Source organism: Amphibalanus amphitrite, unplaced genomic scaffold (assembly GCF_019059575.1).
Source record: "Amphibalanus amphitrite isolate SeventyFive unplaced genomic scaffold, NRLGWU_Aamphi_draft 000033F_arrow, whole genome shotgun sequence".
Taxonomy (NCBI): Eukaryota; Metazoa; Arthropoda; class Thecostraca; order Balanomorpha; family Balanidae; genus Amphibalanus; species Amphibalanus amphitrite.
The window spans coordinates 1,126,306-1,146,851 of NW_024881529.1; the positions used below are offsets into that span (position 1 = coordinate 1,126,306).

Sequence of the window (20,546 nt, forward strand, 5' to 3'; positions counted from 1 at the left end):
TTTTGTTGACTGTTTACATGTCTGACCAAGCTTTCCTATCTTACCGTGCGGACGTTCCTTCCCTTTCCCCCCGTTTCAGTTAACATGCCAGACAGAGCTGTCTTCCCTCCATGCTTACTCCCCCCTCTCCCCCGTTTCAGTTCACATGTCTCACCGAGTCACCAAACGCGTGCTCGCCGGCGCAGCTACCGGCCCCGTCGGACGTCACGCACCGCGCCTGTCCGCTGCCCCAGTACGTCGTACTCAGCTGCATCATCAGCTACCTGGCCGTCACCGTGTTCCTGCGGCTGCCCATCCTCGTCAAGACGCTGGTGCTGCTTGCCATGACGACCGTCTACGTCATGTTCATCTACCTGAGTCATGCGCCGCTCTTCCTCTGCTACGACCAGCGCATGGGGTAGGTGGACAACTGGGTGGACGAGCTGGGTCGGCGGGAGGGTATGAGAAAGAAGTCGTATGAAGGCGTAGTAAGATGCCCTAGGTAGTAAAAAGAGGCTTGATTGCTCGCTCCGGTACGTGCGTATCACTAAACTGCTTTTTGTTTGAAATGGAATGCCTGACAGCTAGGTTTAGTCCTGCATTATTCTAGGTGATACTGCTGATATTTTTGTGCTGGTGTACATTTCTGTGAATGTGCCTGCTGCCTTTTTAGAGCTTGGGGCGATACTTTTGTGATGAGGAATCGGATTATTCCCGTCGCTAGTCCTGTTGCGGTCAGTTTTCAGAACATTTTTGTCGCACGGGCGATGCACTGTGCGTGGTTAGCTGGGATCTGCGTGGTGGCCGCTGGGGACTAACTGTAAAGGCAGATGACACCCCTGTGTCGTGTGATACCCTTGTAGCGCGTCTGCCGACCCCCCCGGTCACGCAGAGCCGGTCTCCGTCGCAGCGAACTCCGTCTGAAATTAACCGCGAATATGGGCGAGAGGCTTATCCACGGGGCTATTTTGGTGCGGCCGGCTGGCGCCTGGTTTTACTCAGATCTCACCGGCTTGGTGAATGCGAAAAGACGGCTGAAATAGGGTCTGTGAGAGCAAAGGAACCGAGTGAACGTGGCGGGTTTTACATATCAGCTGTTTGCCGAGTGCTGATGGCAATTGGAACGATGATGAACTTTGAGTGTTCGGAGATGAAATGACTTGGTAATGGGATGTCACCGTATGTATTTCTTAGCACCTGACTTGGAACGTATCTCGTGGTCTATCTTTTTCTCACTTGTTTTGTTTTTAAACATGGATCCAGCGTGTGCATTTAGCTCATTGGAACCTGCCTTGCGACTCGCCTTCTCATCCAACTATCATTTGATCAGAATGATGATAGCAGAGATCTCTTTAGACTTTGCGGCGATAAGCGTATGATGGTGACTCTGAATAATGTTTGGACCTGTGACCAGTCCAGGTGCTCCTTTGACCTCACGCTATTCTGTGACCCTTAGCAGGCGACCGATACTCAGATTATGATGATCAAATAGTACCATTTCTACTACTCCAATCTGAGGTGCGACATTTTCAGGTCATAGGTCCCGCCTACAACTGTTGGGTGTCTACAGAATGTTCTGTCCCTGTAACCCCCGATGACCCTGACCTGTGACCTTTTCAGATCACCGGTGCCGCTACAACTACTCAGTGTGGTGCAGATTGTGCTGTTCCTGCTGGCTGTGATCATCCACGGACGTCAAATGGAGTGGACCGCTCGGCTGGACTTCCTCTGGCAGTGTCAGGTAGGTCGGGTGTCAGTGTCAGTGTCAGTGTCAGCTGGGTTTCAGTGTCAGTGCCAGGTTCAGGCGTGTCAGTTTGGCGACTTGGGTGAGTCATTTTGGTGATGTCTGTTTTCTGCCAGTGCTAGTTTAACCCGCGCCCCGTAGGGCTACCGGCGGACCCTACCACCCGTAGGGGGGGGGGGGGGGGCGTTTCGGCCCCCCCCCTAAGATCTCGGAAAGTTACCGGCCGATTTTCAAAATTCAAACGGCGTTTGATAGCCCTACCCGGGAACTACCTTGTGACCAAATTTCATTGACCTAGGTCAAACCGATGACGTCACAGGTCAGGTCAAAGGTCAGATTTTCACCGTTCACAGGCAATTCAAGAAATGTGCTGTGAAATCGAGTAAATTGGTAATTTATTGAAAACCATCGATGGTATATTGTTCGTCAAACACATACTTTGCTACCTGAGGTCACTGATACCAGGTCAGGTCACAGCGAGGTCAGGTCACCGGGGGTCACAATATGAATGTGTCGTGTGATACATGTTTTATGGTCCATTTTACATGACAAATGCGATTATGTGGGTTAGGCAGCCTTTGGGGCCAGCCTAGGTCACGTTTTGGTGAAGGTCAGGTCAAGGTCAGGTCAAATTAGGTCAAATTTCAAAGTTGATATTTTTGCATAAAATGGGTATCCATTCGATGCAGCTCGTCACGGGGAGTCTAATGGTGGTCTTTGTTTTGCTCTACGAGTTCTAGAATTGCCAAAAATTGAGTTTGAAAATTTGACGTCATCATTTTTGAAAGTTTTTTTTTCGCTATAACTTGGCCAAAAAACGAGGTATCGATCTGAAATTTGGTATGTAGATAGAAGACGGTAGGTACTATCACATATATTCCGGTTTTTTCGAAACTCAAAAAACTTTTTGGATTTTTTGGCTAATATATCCAAAAAAATGCTTTTTTGATTTTTGGGGATCAAAACTCAAAAATTTCAAAAATCCGAGACAGCAGTTTTGTAGCCCTGTCAATTCTACACCTTTTATGTCTTGAACATTTTTCTGTATCTTCAAAGCTGTAGGCCTGACAGGTCTTCTCGCGAAGGTCTTTTTTGGTCGAAAATGACAGAACATGACGTCACTCTGACGTCATTTGTGGCCAACCTATCACAGCCTCTGGAAAAAATTTTTGGTCACAATGTGTAAAATTGATGCCCGGAGGGGTCCTGAAAGTTTGGTGGCGATATCTCCAGCCGTTTAGGAGATATCGACCGAAAAGGACAGGGGGGGGGGGGCCGTTTCGGCCCCCCCCCCCTACGGGGCGCGGGTTAATGTGATAGGTCTGATAGTGTCGATTAGGTTGGATTCCAGCGTGATTACCTTTGTCATTGTGTCTGTCAGGTGTGTCAGTCGTGTCAGTCTGGTACATTTCAAAGTCGGAATGACATGCTAATTCGCAACCGTTGAAGCTCAGCCGTAGAACCATTCGACGCTAAGCCCGTGGCATTTCCGTGGTTGAATCGCGTCTTGCCTGTTTGAGCTCGAAGGTGAGGTGTTGCAGACATGAAAGCTGCTATGTCCGGAGTAACCACAATGTCTGACCCGATACCTGCCCAAGGTGGTTAGAGACTGTTAGTCTGACAGACTGCAGCGGTCAGAATGGTAGACGACTGGTGTGGGATGCCGTTGTGCTGGGACTTAGCCGCGGAGGGTTGGTGTGGTTTGAAAAAAATCCGGTTTCCATATCCAAACTCAGCTTAGTTGTGAAATGACTCTTGGAGAATATAATGGAATCGTTCTGTTTCCGATGAATGGTTCGTGCGTGCTATGTAGATGCGTAACTTGTTACCTTTGCACTCTTTCTAGGTGGATGTTTGAAGAATATGTAGGGTGGCGACTGGCACATCATTTCTTTTCTGCTTTGTCTCACTTTGGCGCAAGCCGTAAATTACCCAAGCACCAAGCTAGCCACCAGCATATGATCTACGCTATAATACTACGTCAAAATTGTTAAACCACTACTATATTTTGCAACGCATCTCCTCCTCTGTCCGTGAGGATTAACCGGACCAGAATGACCTATGAAATGAAACGTGAATTGCTGTTGACTATTGGTGCCACGCCGGACCTAGCAGCACAGTTTCGGAGGCGACGGTCATTTTAGCTGCGATTTGAGTTCCATTCGTTTTCGCTCGAAATTTAGTCTAGAAATGGCACCCATAACATCGTCGTTGTAGTTCAGGATCGTACATAGCACTTCGGGATGTGTGGGATGAAACCAGTAAATTTGTATGGAACATCTATACTCGCCGCACTCGTTCGCTCCCCTCCCCCGCCCGTAGAGAAGTGCCCGAGCGTCTGCAACGGGCGGTGGCTGGGAGCTAGCGACCCAGAATTGATGGCCGGGGGAGGGCGGGGCCAGAACCTGAAAGGCACTCCCGGAAATGAAATGGCGTCTTTCTATATTTAAACCGGCCATCAGCCACTGAAGTTTTAATCGTGATGTCACGTTTATCAGTCAGTGTGTGCCACAAGGACAGGAAAGAGCTGCGCCTTGGGTTTGAAATTCACTATCGGTGTCGTCACTGCTCAGGTCTGACGTCATACCGGTGCCCTCTGACGTCATTTACAGGCCATTGAGGAGAAACAGGACATGGAAGCGCTGCAGCACTCCAACAAGCGGATTTTGTTTAACCTGCTGCCCGCCCACGTGGCTACACACTTCCTCGACAACCAGTTCAGGAACAACATGGTGAGTAGGCCGATCGCGAGTGATTCCAAACCAAGCACCTTGATGACCTCCCACCTCTCGCTGTTGCAATAGAAATGGCTATGACCTGTTGGTGGTTTCAGAAAGAGTTTGTACCTATAGGCGTTTTTGAACCTGTATTGAGGAGCCAATTATGTTGAACTGAGAATTAAAGCTTTCCTTAAGTTCGATGTATTTGTAAGCTCGTATTACCTTCATTTTATAAGTTTCTTTCCCTGTATTTCGATCCCTTAAGCATGATAATGCCGGTATCAGTATTACCACAGAAATCACCAAGGAATGACTGCTACTTTTCGTATTCTTTCTTTATCACTCGTATCAGATCATCGTTCGCATTTAGCATTGCATTGTTTATTCGTGCCCGTCTGCCTCACTAACACGTCAGCACGCCTGTGCACGTAGCCGCCTGGCCGAGCCTTAGTTCGCACGTGACGAGCTGCCAACGTAAACGGCAGGGTTCTGTTGCTGCCCTCGGCACGGCGGTGTGGATCTCACCCTGCACGCCAGCTGTTGAACCGAGATGAACCGATAGGGTGGTGTTGTCGAATTCCTTATGCATGCGTGTTATTGGGCTGCATGTCAGTGCTGTTTGTTTTAACTTCTGCGGCTATTTTTGAGGTGTGAGGAATTGCAATAGCGGACCGTTTTCACTTTTTGCCGAAGAAATGCCGCAAACTGAAAAAAGATACCTAACATCGAGAGCGAATGAAATTACTCGAGCACTGCAGTCATTGACGTGCTGCCGATCCTTTGGCATTGCTCCGTCTAGTTGAAGAGTTGATGCTGAAAAAATGGCATTTAGATCATTGAAAAGTGCCAAACAAATGGGATTCTTGCGTTTTTTATAACACGCAGCTCAACTCACTGTCATATTTGGTGGGGCACTACTAAACTCTGCCTTATAAAACCTATTTTTGGAACGTCTCCCTCGTGCAGTCACTAACATCTTTCCACATGTATTAATTGCTACGCATTCCCGCTATCCCAGCCCGCCTTCCGTCCTCTCCCCCGTGTACGATCACCCCTCTGCGTGTGTGTGTGGGTGTGTGGTGTCTGTATATGCCGGCGCAGCTCGGTGGAGGCGTGTCGCGATACTAACACTCCCTGCTCTGGCGGCCGCTCCTCCAAAGGCATCTCACCCTCAGGAGCTATACCATCAGAGTTACGCGCGCATCGGTGTCATGTTTGGCTCCATCACCAACTTCCACGAGTTCTACTCGGAGCTGGATGGAAATAACCAAGGTGTGGAGTGCCTCCGGCTGCTCAACGAGATCATTGCTGATTTCGACGAGGTGAGGAACACTGACTTTCCGATGGGGTTAAATGCTTTTGTGGTTTTTGCTGACTTTGGAAAACATTGGCTAGATTCCCCTGCTTCTCTGTCTAGGCGCGCTGTATGAATGCATGTTTACGGGTATTTGGCAAAATGAGAGTGATAAAGCATCTCCCCCAAATTACGACTGCCATGCGATCTTTTGCCAGCTCCTGGACGAAGACCGCTTCCGTACTATCGACAAGATCAAGACGATCGGTTCCACGTACATGGCCGCTGTGGGCCTGATCCCTGATCAGAAGATCCAGGAAGACGATGCCAGCGCCATCTATTACATGTCTGTGCTGGCCGAACTGGCGTTCGCTTTCCGAGAAAGGCTGCACAGCATCAACGAGAACTCGTACAATAACTTCATGCTCAGGATAGGTGAGTTGGGAAGGGCGACGCACTGCGATACCTTGTACTTGGATAAGAAGGACGGGTGGGTGACTTGAGTTGCGGGGGAATGTGCTGTGTTTGGAAAAAAAAAAACGTGAGAAGTAACTGATTGCAACTGTCTTTGGATGTGCAGTCCTATCACCTAATGTGCACATTAGGAATATAAACGTCGTTGACTCGCGCACATTTCATGTGCGACGTTGACAGAGTTAGCACTATCAATATAAGCAGCGTGTTCAGAAATGTTCCGCGAGCTGCAGCGATAGACCGTCCAGCGTAGCGCGCTTCGGCCTGGCTCTCCGCCAGATCCCGTTTCCGGGGCGTGACACGACTGTGACAGTCTGGACAGTATTTATGTGTTTATCCAAACTCATGTCTTTGATGTGTAATGATCCCGAATCGGGGAAGAACACTGTTAGTGCTGACTATGGCCGGAGTATACAGTCCCGCTTCTGTAGGTGTCTTGGTCTAAAAATGAACTTCCAGTAGCGGGAACGGCAAGCTTCATGTGATAATTAATGTATCTGAGTTCTATGATGTTATATTTGTACATACAACGATGTTTTCCTTCATCCCTGATGATAAATGAACGGTCGAAGTTGACGATGCATAAATTGGTGTATTTATTTTCCTTCTTTTGGCATTTATTTGAGATTAAACTATCAGTTGCCTTTCCGGATATTGCTGACGTATTATTTCATCGTACCTATTTGTACTGACTACTGACCCATGATGACTTCGGCGTTACTGTGACGCCTGAACATAAGACTGGTTTGTGGACCACTATGGCCAACGACTCGTGCCCTCAACTGTAGGCCCATACACTGCGACAGGCTGCAGATCTGTAGGCTCTTTACCCAATCCGACCTCACACACTATGTGACTGAAGGTGACCTGTGCCCCGGCTCATCATGTGATCTTTCACCCTACACACCTCTAACCAGCGCCCTCTGAAACCCACCCCCTCTCTCTGACTGGCTTGCGCTCCGTCACCAGGTATGAACATCGGCCCCGTGGTGGCCGGTGTGATTGGAGCCCGGAAACCCCAGTACGACATCTGGGGTAACACGGTCAACGTGGCCAGCAGAATGGACTCCACCGGACTGCCCAACCACATTCAGGTCAGGAATTTTGTGGGGGAGGGGACGGCTACGTATACCTGACTTCCCAACCATATTCAGGTAAATGGATTGCTGGGGGTTGGGGACAGGGGAGGGGCCTGCCTGGCCTGTTCACTGAGAATACTGCAGACTACTTGGTATTCCTAAGATTCAGGTTCGTATATTTGATGCTTATACCCATGTGATTTCTCTTGGAAGGTGGCACTCAAGTTGTTATACTTAGAAAACTGAAGTTCTGTGCCTGCTGGACCTCAAATGCTGTGCTCGTCCAATACGATGGCTGTGTTCCTCCACGACAATCCATGTTCTGCCAGTCCACCACCTGTCTGTACTGACTCCACCTGTCTTCGTTCTTTTGGCGACTCTCAGGTGACCGAGGAGCTGTATCAGATTCTCAGCAGGGGCCCGTACGAGTTCCAGTGCCGCGGCAAAGTGCGCGTCAAAGGCAAAGGGGACATGACCACCTACTTCCTCACCGATCGCAAACAGCTGACGACAATGAGGATAGACGAACTCAGCCAGCCGCAGAACAGAGCCATGGGTGAGACGATGGGATGGGGTGGGAGCAGTGATGGGATAGGATGGAAAGTGGGACGGGTCGAGAGTGGCGGTGGGACAGGTGGGGTGAGACCGATAAACTGCGCTTGATATTGAGATAACATTTATGTGTTCTTTTTTTTAACCAAATATTGAAGTGTGGAAGTAAACGTGACTTGTGATATGGTTTGATTACACAGCTCACTATTGTAATGGGATATTAATGTCATGGGCAGTACAAGATTCGTGCAGACGTTGTGTTTGACTGCACCGATTAATTGTGCTTCATTCATTTGTGCTTCCTTCACTCTAATCTGCATTGTTCCACTCCACCCCGCCCCCACTAAGTTCGCCCCTCTCTCCCACAGCGTCGGCGCAGTCGTCCCACTCGGGCCCGCCGGGTCCATCCGTGTCCCAGTTCGGCGGCGTGGCCACTCCACTGGCTCTAGTCCGACCCGGCCACGTGCCTCGGCTGGGCTCGGCGCCTCCTCTGCCGCCTCTGACCCGCGGACGCAGCAGCCCAGCACCTGAACAGGTGGCGCTGAGGCCACTCCCGCCTCTTAGAGAACTCAGCTCGGATGCAGAGACCGGTCGGCTGGCGGCCACCCCGCCGCGGGTGATACCACGCGGCGCGACACCGCCACGGACGTTCACACCGCCCCGACAGCCGGACGACCTGCACCGGCTGCCGGAGAGGAGCGTCTACACACCGCCCTGGGCCCGACAGAGGTGCGGTTCACTTTGCAGTCGGGGGCCTTCACAGGGAGGGGGATGTGTGGGGCGTCCAGAGACAGTGGAGGCAATATGTGGGGATGGCTGGGATTCACGCCACTCACTGGACCGTACCTACTGGCTGATGAGTTGGAGTCAAGTGATAGATATAGGATGTGTTGATATTTACGCTCAAGAGATGCCCGATGCCAATGTCTTACGAGGTTACAACGATTTGCGGGAACTTTACATTAAAGACCGGCCTACTGACAGTTGTCAGTTAGTGACTCCCTGGCAGTTCATCGTACGTGTGCTTTATCTGGATACTGATCGTCCCCGTGTGTTGTGTCTGTCTCTCTGTTCCACTGACGCCGCTCTCCTCTCGTCTGCCGCAGGCCGGCAGAGTTGGAGGACGTGCCTCCGGCGGTGCCTCCTCACGGTCCGCTCGTGATGGCCGCGCCCCGGCTCCTCCACACCGAGGAGGCAGCCGTCCGGAGTCACCTACGACTTCAGCGGCGCCGCTCCGAGGAGAACCTCAAACAGCCGCCGTCGGCCGAGCTCTACGCTGCTCGGATAGCCTCCTCGGCTGACGAGCTGAGCTCTCTCAACCGCTCTCCATCTGTGTCGTCCTCAGACGAGAGCTACTCGCGGACTGACTTTTCGCGGACGGACGCTGACTCGCCGTCGCCTCCGCCGCCGCGCGCGCCCTCATTCACCGAACAGCTGCGGCTGCTGAGCCTGCCCGGTGCCGAGGCGCCGCCGCCGGCTCTGGCCGAGCTGAGTGCGTTCGCTGATCGTGATGATCGATCCGACGGTCGGTCGGAGGGAGAGCCGGCTGTGACTGTGGAGGAGGCGGTGCGGCGAGTGACGGAGACGGGCGCGGCGCCCGCGCCTACGGACAGTGAGAGTGATGGATTAGAGGCGTTTGATGAACCCGAGGCGACGAGGAGCTCGGACGGCGAGCCGCCCTGCAAGAAACGCTCCCTGTCCCGCGAGGAAGGCGCTGCCATGAACCGACTGCTGGCGCGTGGCAGCGTGTCACCCCGCGAGGCGGCGCACGAGGCGGTCCGCTCGGCAGCAGAGGCGGCCATGGCGGCGGCGGCAGCGGCGGCGCCGAGCCGGCGAACGCCGCGCTCTGCGCCCAACTCGGCCAAGAAGTCTCACCTGCCGCGGTTCGTGGGCGCTCGAGCAGCGCCCGCCGGCGGCGGAGCAGGTGGAGCTGGCAGGTACGGCACGAGCGGCTCGGACGGCCAGCCCCGTAACCCCCCGGTGACGGCGCGCGCTAACCTCTCGGAGCCGACCACCCCGCAGGCTCGCTGTAACACGGACACGTACACGCGGCCGGGCCGCGGCGACCCGCCGTCGGCGCCGGCGCCGCTCGAGGCGCTGCAGGCGGCCGCGCGTCGGCAGCAGGCGGCGCTGCTGGCCAGTCTGGCCGGCGGTGACGGCGGTGGCGGCGCTCGCCTCCTGCTGCGGCCGCCTCCCAGTCGGATTCCGCTGCCGGCACCGCGCGCCGCGCCACCGGCCGACCCGTCCAGGTAAACTGGCCGCTCTGAGCCGGCCTGGTCCGGCCCAGTCGACACTAACACGGCGTCTGCCCAACGCCGGCCAGTCAGCATGAGATGACGGCGTCCGCGCGCCTCATCCGCCTACTAACCGCTTGACCTGGCCTCTGGCCCCTTCCCGCGCTGCTTTGGCATAATTGCGTCCATTCGGGGTTTGCACAGTCTTCCATTTACTTCTTCTCTGGTCTGTCAGACGTGTAATAACTGGCCGACACAACAGGGTTTCGCTTTTCTAGGAGATGACCCACTGGGAAAGCAAGAGGGTCCCCTGATGTTCTTGGTAGGAGCTTGGTTTTACGAGCCTGTCAGGACCGGCCCGGTCTCGGCTAACAAGCTACATGACTCCGATTTGCTGGGATGGATTGCCGACGGGACTGTATTGCTGAGTGTCTTTGTAGTAGCTAGAGCCTCCGGAGTTGCGTGGTTTGACTTGCGTGGCATGCTGGGATGAGTCTTCTTCAGAACTGTGGTCGAACCATGGCGACGGTGTGCGCCTCATTCACCTCAGTCGTCTCAGCTATTTCTTCTACCGAGCTGGATGCTTTCTTCCGCAGTCAACTGGCTCAAGTGAACTTCCGCTCGACTTCTTGCCATGTCTGTCCTAGGCTAGACCGGGAAAGAGCTTGAGCTGCTATGCAATTCACCCCCGGACAAATCCCCGACCCCGCTGCCCCGCTCGCCCGGGATAGCTCGCTCGTTCCAGCGCCGTGCCGGTATGTCTGCCTGCCCTGAGCGCAGCTCTAATAGGTACCGGCCGGCCGGCGGCCGCTATTCCAGGAGGACCCACGGGGGTGTCGTGACCCCGGGCCATGATGCGGTCAGTGGCCCGGTAGATTGCCCCGTCCCGCTGCCTCGGAGAGTGGCAAGGGCATCTCGCACTAAAATAGCGCCGGCGCTGCGCAGCGCAGCTGGGGATTAGACGCTTCGCCGTGTCAATGAATCGCTGTTGACAGAGCTGATTGCTGATGCTTAGGTATTAATGGTCGCGTATCATCTGTAAATTGTGTTGAATGCCACTCATTCACCCGTACTGTTGACGGTAGAGGTTGAAAACAAGGGTGGCAACAGAGTACCGTTAATACGCTTGGACAAGGCCTTCTAGTGATCACTGTATTCTCGCCAACTATCCCTACCGTCTGCTGACATGAGCCCATCTACCTCAGGTCGCCGTCGGTAACCTCGGCCTCTGAGAGTCCCGCTTCCGTCTCTGCGGGTCTGGCGACCCGGCTGGCGGCTGCCGACCCTCCCTCGTCTGCGGCCGTCCCCTGCTCGTCTGAGGGGACGGTGGACGGCCCTCCGCGACTGGATGAGGAGTTGGAGATGGAGCTGTTCGAGCAGGAGGAGAAGCGACTGCTGGCCGAGTCGGAGCGTCAGGTGAGATGGCAGGGTATTCACACCGTATAAAGCATTGTTCAGTATCCCTCTCGACGCCTGAACTTAACAGTTTTTTGTCATTAACTGCACGCTGGTAACAAGGTTACTTGTCTTACGGAAATTGTAGTTTATTCGAATGGTAAAAGCCTCATTGATGTCCATTCCGGTAGAATATTGTGCGTTTCCCTACGTCCAGGATTGTTGCGTATTTTGTGATTGATGTGGACATAGACAACTACATATCCTAGAATACTAGCAGAAAGGCATTCAGTCGTCTATAATATGTAGCGGCCAAAGCGATTGTAATGAAAGCTCAGTTTTTCTTCATCCGTTGATTATGCAGATCAAGCTGCAGTGACGTCTCTGAAGAGCAATACTTGCAGCATATTTCGGGCTGACTGTATACCGTAGCCTTTTCAACATACCCTGTTGTTTATTTTTTTTTTTTCACAGGTCCAGGATGTATTTTATACTTGGGATCCAATGGGATCATAGAAATGTATTTTACCACAAGGTACATTTCGATGACACTTTAGACACTAACTACCAATCATATTCCGTCAGTGCTTTGGTTTTGCACCAAATATTTCGCCCCATGGAACCTCGAAGTCGCTTGGGGCTGTTGTTTGGGGCTGTTGTTTATTATTTTGACACTTGGGACGCCACTTGTGACGGGCATTCGGAAGTTTTCAGCTAGCTGATCTCTTCCCTTGGTGTTAGTCTCAAAACTTCATTCTCTTCTAGAGTAAGTAATCACAGGAAGTTTAAATAGTTTGACACTTACTATTTACTACTTAAAAGTCAACTTAAACAACTTTCTGAGGTAGAATGACGGCGTTAAAGGAAGAGCGTAAGCATGTTTTGCCAGTTACTGCCGTATGTATTGCTTCACGACCATTTTACGAGTCTCATAAGACGACTAAGGTGCCAAGTGTTGATATCACGTCCAAAAATATATAATCACGACTCATCGTGATGGGTCTCCCGGTCTACTGAGCGCGGTGCCCCGGGCCAAAATCGGACGCTATGTCACCACCGTAGGGTGTAAAGCCTATTAGTGCGCACCGGCCGAGCTCCATCACTGCCGCCTCGGCTCGTCGGGCGCCCGGCGTCCCGCCCTGCTGCGCCGCACAGGTCGTGACCTGGGTGTGGGACCGGCCCGTTGGCCGCGCGGTCACCCTCCGCCACCAATATCACCCTGTCGGTGATGGAGGGAGCGGACCAGAGTCCAGAGTCGGCGCTGGTCCGTGGCCGCCGACGCCTGCTAGTTACCACTTTTGGCCGGTCATTTCTCAGCGAGAGCTTATCGGAGCCCCGCGAACGGCCAACGAGTCGGTCTCAGTGGCGCTACGATAGAGACTCGGGGGATGTCGCGCTAAAATCGTCGAGAGGTCTCAGCTCCTTTCAGCACGAGCGGCTGTATCGCTACCCTGTGTGCTAACTTTCGTTTTGTAATGCGGTTGTGACGTGAATGCGTTTATCAAATCTTACAAATCAGTGAACATATAAAATTCACCTAAACTCGACGCCCTTCCGTCTAGAGAAATATTTTTGGGGAGTGTTACTTGACTACTACCGTTCGTCATATTTACTCATTATTCGCGGTGTGACCCCTCCGTCTGATTATGATGAAGATTACGTAACCACGGACCCGCGCGTGGATGTCGTGTCCGGTCGCCCCCGCCCCCGCCCGTGCCCTGCGGCCAGGGAATTGTACCGGTTGCGATTAATGGTCTCGGGAATGGGATTAGCCGTCTCTGGAATAGAGGCTGCGGGTGCAGCGTCATCATATCCGTGTGCCACGGACGATCTCCGATCGCAGTCCCCGGCGCGGCGCTAATGGATCGCTGGGTGGGCGACTGTGGGGGCGGGGAGATGGACACAGGACACGATCGCTGACACCGCGAACCAGTACCGTCTGCCCGATCCGGCTCCGGCTCGTGTACGGATGAGTTGTCGATGTGATTTTGGTACTGGCGTCAGTTGGCTATGCGTTCTGTCAAGGTGAAGACGTCATACTGGACGTAAATGCAGCAAACTTCAGGAATGTGAAATGGTATTTTTTTTTTGCATGGAAGTGCGAATAGCGGTCTTGCAAAATTCCATGCAAAAAAACATGCAAAATTCCTTTCTTTTTCCCGGCCGCTATCGGTTCAATAGCCGCGTTTTGTGTATTTGTCTTTGGTCCTGAGCAAGAGGCGAAGGGAATGAGATCCAGCTGGATGAAATGTGAGATGTGACTGCTGTCGGTGTCGGGCAGTCTGCTATTCATCGAGGCAGTCTCTTAAGCTTCTTAGACACTTACCTCTGTTAAATCAAACTTTTTTTTCAAATCACTCTTCTGTCTTCGCAGTTTTGAATTAGCCGGTGCGGAAAAGATGCATTACATACCCTTAGAATGTTATTAGACACACCAGGCTTTATAGCTCCCGTCTCCATCTACCTGACGTATTTGACGACCGGAGAAATTATTGAACTTGATGTCACACATTATTGGTCGCTGAAATTACTGGACTGAAATAGCTCACGGGTGAATGATCTACAAAGGAACGCATTAGCGGAACCGCCTCGACCAAGACCGATCAACTTAATCTTGTGTGCATCAATTAATGGTATCCAACATGCGCGATAAAACTCCTCAATTGTCATTAAATCTCTCTCGCCTTTCTCTTCACGTCGATGTTTACAAGCTGTCCGCCTTGTGAAGCCCATCTCCCCGCCCCGACAACACCAATACTCTGGTCACGGGCGTGTCGGGCGGTGACGTCAGGCGGCCCGAAGCGGGGCCGTTATATTGCCAGTAACCGGCGCCCTGAGGAGCCTCCTAACGAGACCTCATCAATCTCCAGCGGCCGCCCGGGGATCCGCTCAACGGCGGCACCGGAAACCCCCTCTGGTGGCCGCCGACGCCGTCCTGTCCTGTAATGTCGCTGTCACAGCCGAGACCGCTGTGGATGCTACCGTCACACTGTCACAGCTACCGTCACAGTGTCACAGCCACCGTCATACTGTCATTGTTGAACCTACCGTCTCTATCACAGGCAACAGTTACAGACCCAGTCATTGTCATCACTATGCTCAATTGCCCATCCCTGGACCATCGGTGCAGCCCTCGACGGGGGCGCGATATGGAAGTTGCGTTTTGAATTTTCCCAGTCACTAAAAGTATCGGATATCCATATGACGCTCGTGATAGTTATGTTGTTTGGGTTGTTGGCAGTGGTGGGGAAGCCGAGATTGCAACACTCGGAAAGTTTGAATGAGTGTTAGTTGAGTTAGGGACGAGTTTCGCTCGAGGGTCTCATTTGTTTTTCTGTCGAGTGTTCTTTAGACAAATTTGTTTGTTTAATGGCAGACTTGTACGACAACTGTCGCACGGTTGCCGTCTGAAATGGCAGTTTACATCGAATATCTCGGGTCTTTTTACGTAACTTAAAAGTTAAAACCCCCTCTAAATGCCAGTCGTGCGCATTGTAACCTGAATTTCACATCACGCATTCCATATTTGTCCATCTCCCCGTCTTTACCTAACCTCCAGCAATTTTCATTATTGCTAGGAAATGAACAACCTCACGTAACACCATGACCCTATTCAGGCACCCTCGCGCTCGCCCCTGGCCTGTGACCTGACCTGACCCGCTCTCTGACTCCGTCCGCAGGAGAAGCTGGCAGAGCTCAGCGAGTGGTCGGAGGATGACGACGCCGGTCAGTCGGAGCCGCTCCTCGACCACGACCACCAGGACGCCGAGAGCGCCGGCTACACCACCAACGACGAGGCCCTCGAGAACGCCTCCATGCTGAACGACTGCGGGCTCACAGACGCCGAGGGTGAGCCTGGGTGGACGGGGGCGAGGGACGGAATTCGGAGGGAAACTAATACTGATGGACAGTTGATAATATTACGTCATGTAAAGGGATAATAATGTGGAAGCAATGAGGCGATCTTTCGGATAGGCATATCACATACGCAGTGGAACTTGAGTGCTCTGTTCTCTAATATCCCCGAAGCGTAGATGATTAGCGGTAATGTTTTTGTTTTTGCGTTGGGCGTGGTCCGCGCTATTGATCCAGATACCCTAATACATGATAGCACCTGTGTCTTGTAACGACATTCGTCTGCCGTTACGTAATGGTATTTGCTACAGCCCACGATCCCACTAACATTATTGTCTTGTCGCACTCTGGGCCATATGAGAACATTCCATTTCCTTTGTGCGCTCGTGTGCTAGCTCTGTGGAAGCACTGATGATACTACGTCTCTTCTCGCGGAAAGTTCGGGGCGAGCCTTATCTTTTATTTATTTATTTCGCCTCGTAATTAATTTCTGGTCCCGAACACGTTTCGCGCAGTTTCTGCTCGTGTGTTTTTGGCACTAATGGTCCTGCAGACTTACCAATGGACGCTGATCACATTCGGTCCTCTTCATTTGGCATCATAAAAAACAACCATTTATCTGAAACCCTGACAAATCGGGTGGTGGCTATTAACAGGCTGCTTTGAAGCTCAACCAAGACATTAACTGGCTGGCGGAGCTCCCCTCTCGGCCGCACGGCCGTCGCTGACGGGAATTTTGATAGATGGACCGCGTAGTTGAGTCCGGTTCGCTGCTCGTGTCATTGATGTTGCTGTTGACACGCCTCGGGTGCTGAGCTGTCCTTTGACGCTGTCCGGGTAGTGAGAGTTCTGAGCTGGCCCGTGGCGACTTGTCCTGTCCGGATAGTGACGGCTCCCTCCGAGCAGCCCTTTGACGGACGCTGCAGATCTCCTGGGATTGGGGCCGGTTGTAGTCCGGTGTTCTTTCGTACGAGCGGCGCTCGATCGGGGAAGTTTTGGCCGGTCTGAATGGTCAGACTGCTCTCTGCCGGTGGCGGAACCCATTCAGCTCGGCTTGGAGCTCCCCGAGAGGATGGAACTTGGTCGGACAGAGCGTGCGGTAGATGAGGTCCGGCCAGAAAAAGTTAAGTGCCTGTGTGGCGCGCTGTCCACTACACTTGTATTTGCCCTTATTTGATGTCGTGCATTTTTTATGGACGATTTTGCTGTTCAACTATAGACTCGATGTCCGATGAAGGGCATCTTTTTTATACATATTTGTCACACACCATTTTGTCATGCTTAGATCTGAGGATATATTTTTTTCGGCAACTATGCTTCTGTTATATCAACAGATCAAGCTGCAAGATTTCTTCTGTTTCCCTGTGTGGTATATGCTAAAGTGACATAAACACAGCTAGCTGACTGAGAAGTATATGGTCAGTACAGTATCAGTATGGTAACTATTGTGATACCGCGCGCGGTGCACTTCTTTGGCTTTTGTCTTCAGGTGAAGGGCGTTTACCAGCTTTTTTTTCCGCAGCGGGCCCTGTCGTCTGCATATCTGGATATTTAATTAGTTCCGCTTAGATCTTTCATTTTCAAGACACATGACACGATCCTGTTCAGCATTATTGCTTGCTGCCATCATGTGATGGGCCCATACTGCGCCAGTGAAGCCCAGCAACCAGCTTCATACTATCAGTTTTTGATCGAGATAGCCTCCATTTTCATTATTCCCTGTTGAAAACCGCTGCTCCGTTCTCCCGAGTGGGTGGGGGCGGGGGCGATCTAATTAAACCCCCAGCGCCAGACCCGCCTGCCGGCGCCGGTACCACATCGCCGTGAAATGACACCCCGGCTAATTCGGTCGCGGCCGAGGTCGTGGCGGTCACGGCTGTCTAACGGTGGCTTCACTCAGGGTGGCCTGAGCCAGGTCAGGTCCCGTCCCGTTCCGTACCGCCAGCTGCTACTGAAGTCTCGCTGGCGACCGGCTGTCACATTGCGCCGGCTGGTGCGGGCAGAGGGTGGCTGAAATAACCTACCATAATGTAGCCAGCAGGTGGAGGGAACGCCCGGGCTGCGCTATAAAGTCGTAGTGGGGCGACACTGTCTGCACTGGGCTATAAGTCGTATTTTGGAGAGGCGGGGGGGGGGGGGTCATTTGTCGTTCACAGCTGGCGGTAGTGAAGGAGGCAAGGACGGGGTACGGCTTGGCGAGGTCTTCGCTGCACAGCGAAGACCTCGCCACCACATGGTGCGATGAAGATAAGAGCTTGTCGAGAACCATGGTGAAGCCGAGAAGAGCTGGGAGAGCCAGGATCGGAGTAGGGCCGGGACTGGATGAGGGTTGAGGGCCACGTATTGCATTGTGGCAAGGTCGGAAGGAGGCATTGGGCGAGAGCCGAAGCTGGTGAGAGTTTTGATGAGAAGGTTCACCACTGGGATACCGCCTGGCGCCTCGGTTCAGAGAGGGTCTCCACCTTGGTCTGCCACGGGAAGCAGTCTTTGTCGGGCCTTTCTCCTCTGGAGATTGCGATGTCGGTTCGGCTGTCAGCGAAGTGTTTTCACCATCCGACGATACCCGGCCGTCATAGGCTGCCAGATAACCGTTTCAGTGGTGTTTTATTCCATTAGATGTCTTCCTTGGAGCGCCTTTTTTCGTATCCTTTTAGTTCTCTTCCGTCGGATTCGTTCTGCACTTTTCGGTAACCCGTCCATCGCTTCCGCCCGGGCTCTTCCAACCCTCTCCTCCATCGCTCCCGCATCCCTCTCTCCCTATCTTCCTCCTCACTCTATCCGGGGACATTATACCGTCTGTTTATCGACGAGATTGGCACGCCCACGTGACTGAGTTGAGGAACAGGCCACCCAGACTGGGATGGCTCACGTGACCTGCTCGCTCACGTGTCCTATCCCTTGTCTTCTGTGAGGCCGGGCGTTTCCGCGAAATCCGCACCAAAGGTTGTTCCGCGCCGCTGCACAGTGGGGATTTTTCCGATCTAGCGCCTATTAATTCAAAAAATATTTTTTGGATTTTTGTTTATTTTTTGTGTCAGTAGGGCTAAGAAATGTCTGAATTTTTCATATATGGCATTGTTTTATCTGTATGTCCACAGCAAAACTAGGAAAAATGCGCCCAAAGTTCACACTCATGCGTGATTACTCAATGGGCTCAGCAAGGCCCGAAAGTATAGCTCAATTTCATTGTCCTGTCCTGTTGGTTTTAATCTTGCGAGGTCTTAAACTTGCATATCGTCTGAAAGGCACCTTTATTAGGAATGGAATGGCAAACAGAAAGTATGCCACAACCTTACTAAGGTCACAAAAATGCCCTTTACAAAAAACCCTTACAGACACCATATTGAAGGAATGGTATTCTAAATAAATGTAGGAAATCAACAATGTTCTCCACACTTTTCCACTCCGAAATATATCCTATCGAATTCGCCACTGTCTTCTGCACAAGACAACGCCTAGTTTGGCTGCCGAAACTTGCCTGAACACGGAATATTCACATTAGAGTATCTTAATACCCCACTCGAGGAGCGCTAGGGCAAACAGCACGATATAGGTATGTTCCGGACATAGGCGAATAATTTTACTTCGTGATTTATATGATGCATATTTTCTGAGACACATTCATTAGGAATAGGATGACAAGCGTAAATTATACATACCGTAACCTTATTAACCATCGCACTCGTGGGGAGGGGGAGGGGGAAGGGGTCGGATAAAACCCCATGGTTTTCCGCAAATTACTCGCGCAAAAAGCGGCCGATCGCGCCGAAACTTTTGGTACCCTGGAGATCATCAATTTTACATCTAACCTAAAAATTTCATGACTCTGACCCAACTGACCTTTGACCTGTGGCATATTTCTCGAGACCATGTTTGGCCGGAATCGCGATTCGGCGTATGCCAGCTCACATTATCCGCGGTTTCCAGTCTTTTTGTGGTTTTAAACGATCAAATATGTGAAATAATGTTGGTGCCATGCATAATGGTGGGAGTCAAGGTCACGTGAAGGTCAAGCCAAGGTCATTGACCTCTTGATGACCTTGGTTCACTTTTTCGAGTTTTACTTGTTACTAGGGTAGCTTTTGGTGCTGATTTCGATTTTAGCAGCCATTTGAATATTTACGAAGTAGTTCTAGTGCCTTCGTTCCATGTTACGAAGCTATCAGTAGTAGGTGACACTTCTATGGATGGCCGGCAGGACGCCTACTAATTGATCTAACGTGACCTGACCCAACCTGGCCTAAATGCATAAAGACATCGTCTGTGATCAAAACTAACATGAAATTCGTGATCAGCACCCCAAAATACCCCGTAACACCCTAACTTTGCGAAGTTTCAAGAGGTCTCGATTTCCCAACTTTAGTTGGGTCATTAAACTGACTTGGAAAGTCAGCTTATGACCTTGGACTTTGAAATTGGATATATTCGGCCTAATTTCGTCATAGGCAGCACGCTGGACTTTTCCGCGAAGCTCTCGCTTGATCAGGGGCCAAACGGCTGAGCGGGGGGTCCAATTGAACCCCCTATACCTACTATGTTGATTATGCACATTTACACGTAAAATTCTCACCAGGACACACCAGCCAACATCTGTGCACAATCTGGCTACAATTCTACCTATGGTTTGCCCTCTACGAATAAATAGGTGCTAGATCGGAAAAATCCCCACTGTGCGCTGGCGCGACTTCCGGCCGTCATTCGGTATGCATAGGCTATCTGTGCTGCCATGTGTTGCCTGTTACAGAGATCCGACTGTTGATGGTTTTCCTACTGCGGGTGGTTCGGCGGTCCGGGCGCAGCGATTACTGATTGGTGTGGTGATGGGGTGTTGGGAAAATAAATGCGGTATCGGTGGGATGGGGGGATATTTGATGAGTTGTCGATTTAGTGTGGCGGGCACTTTGTATAACGTTGATGGTGTATGTATTTCATGTCAGGAGATTTATTTAGGTAGCAGACGTGCCTATTTAGCGTTAGTTTGTGTAGTTTTGGTCTAAACAGACTGTAGGCGGTATTGGATCCTGTAATGTCACCACATTACTTCTTTGTGCCGTAGCAGAACAAATATTGGTACTATCTGCAAGCCTCAACGAAGGGTCTTCCCGGGTTCCACTTGCTTACTTGATTAGTTTCTACTCAACGAATTTCTTGAATGACGTTTTGTCTCCTGCCCTTTAGGCCTTACACGTCTTCTTTCTCACAATTGTCAGTTCAAAAAGG

The 20,546-nt window shown here is 51.7% G+C and overlaps 1 protein-coding gene across 6 annotated transcripts in view; it reads left to right on the plus strand.

The window, feature by feature from the left end:
- Positions 1-20,546, plus strand: part of LOC122369233 (Ca(2+)/calmodulin-responsive adenylate cyclase-like) — a 144,293-nt gene that overhangs the window by 121,618 nt on the left and 2,129 nt on the right. For 2 of the 6 annotated variants that reach the window (XM_043343808.1, XM_043343827.1), the window contains exons 13-23: positions 141-397; positions 1,600-1,720; positions 4,336-4,455; positions 5,604-5,765; positions 5,956-6,172; positions 7,181-7,305; positions 7,675-7,846; positions 8,211-8,571; positions 8,949-10,091; positions 11,282-11,492; positions 15,152-15,320. In XM_043343808.1, the coding sequence (XP_043199743.1) occupies positions 141-397; positions 1,600-1,720; positions 4,336-4,455; positions 5,604-5,765; positions 5,956-6,172; positions 7,181-7,305; positions 7,675-7,846; positions 8,211-8,571; positions 8,949-10,091; positions 11,282-11,492; positions 15,152-15,320 (3,058 nt within the window). The remainder of the gene's footprint in view (positions 1-140; positions 398-1,599; positions 1,721-4,335; positions 4,456-5,603; positions 5,766-5,955; positions 6,173-7,180; positions 7,306-7,674; positions 7,847-8,210; positions 8,572-8,948; positions 10,092-11,281; positions 11,493-15,151; positions 15,321-20,546) is intronic. The other 4 variants (XM_043343834.1, XM_043343853.1, XM_043343817.1 and 1 more) reach the window with 3 other exon arrangements.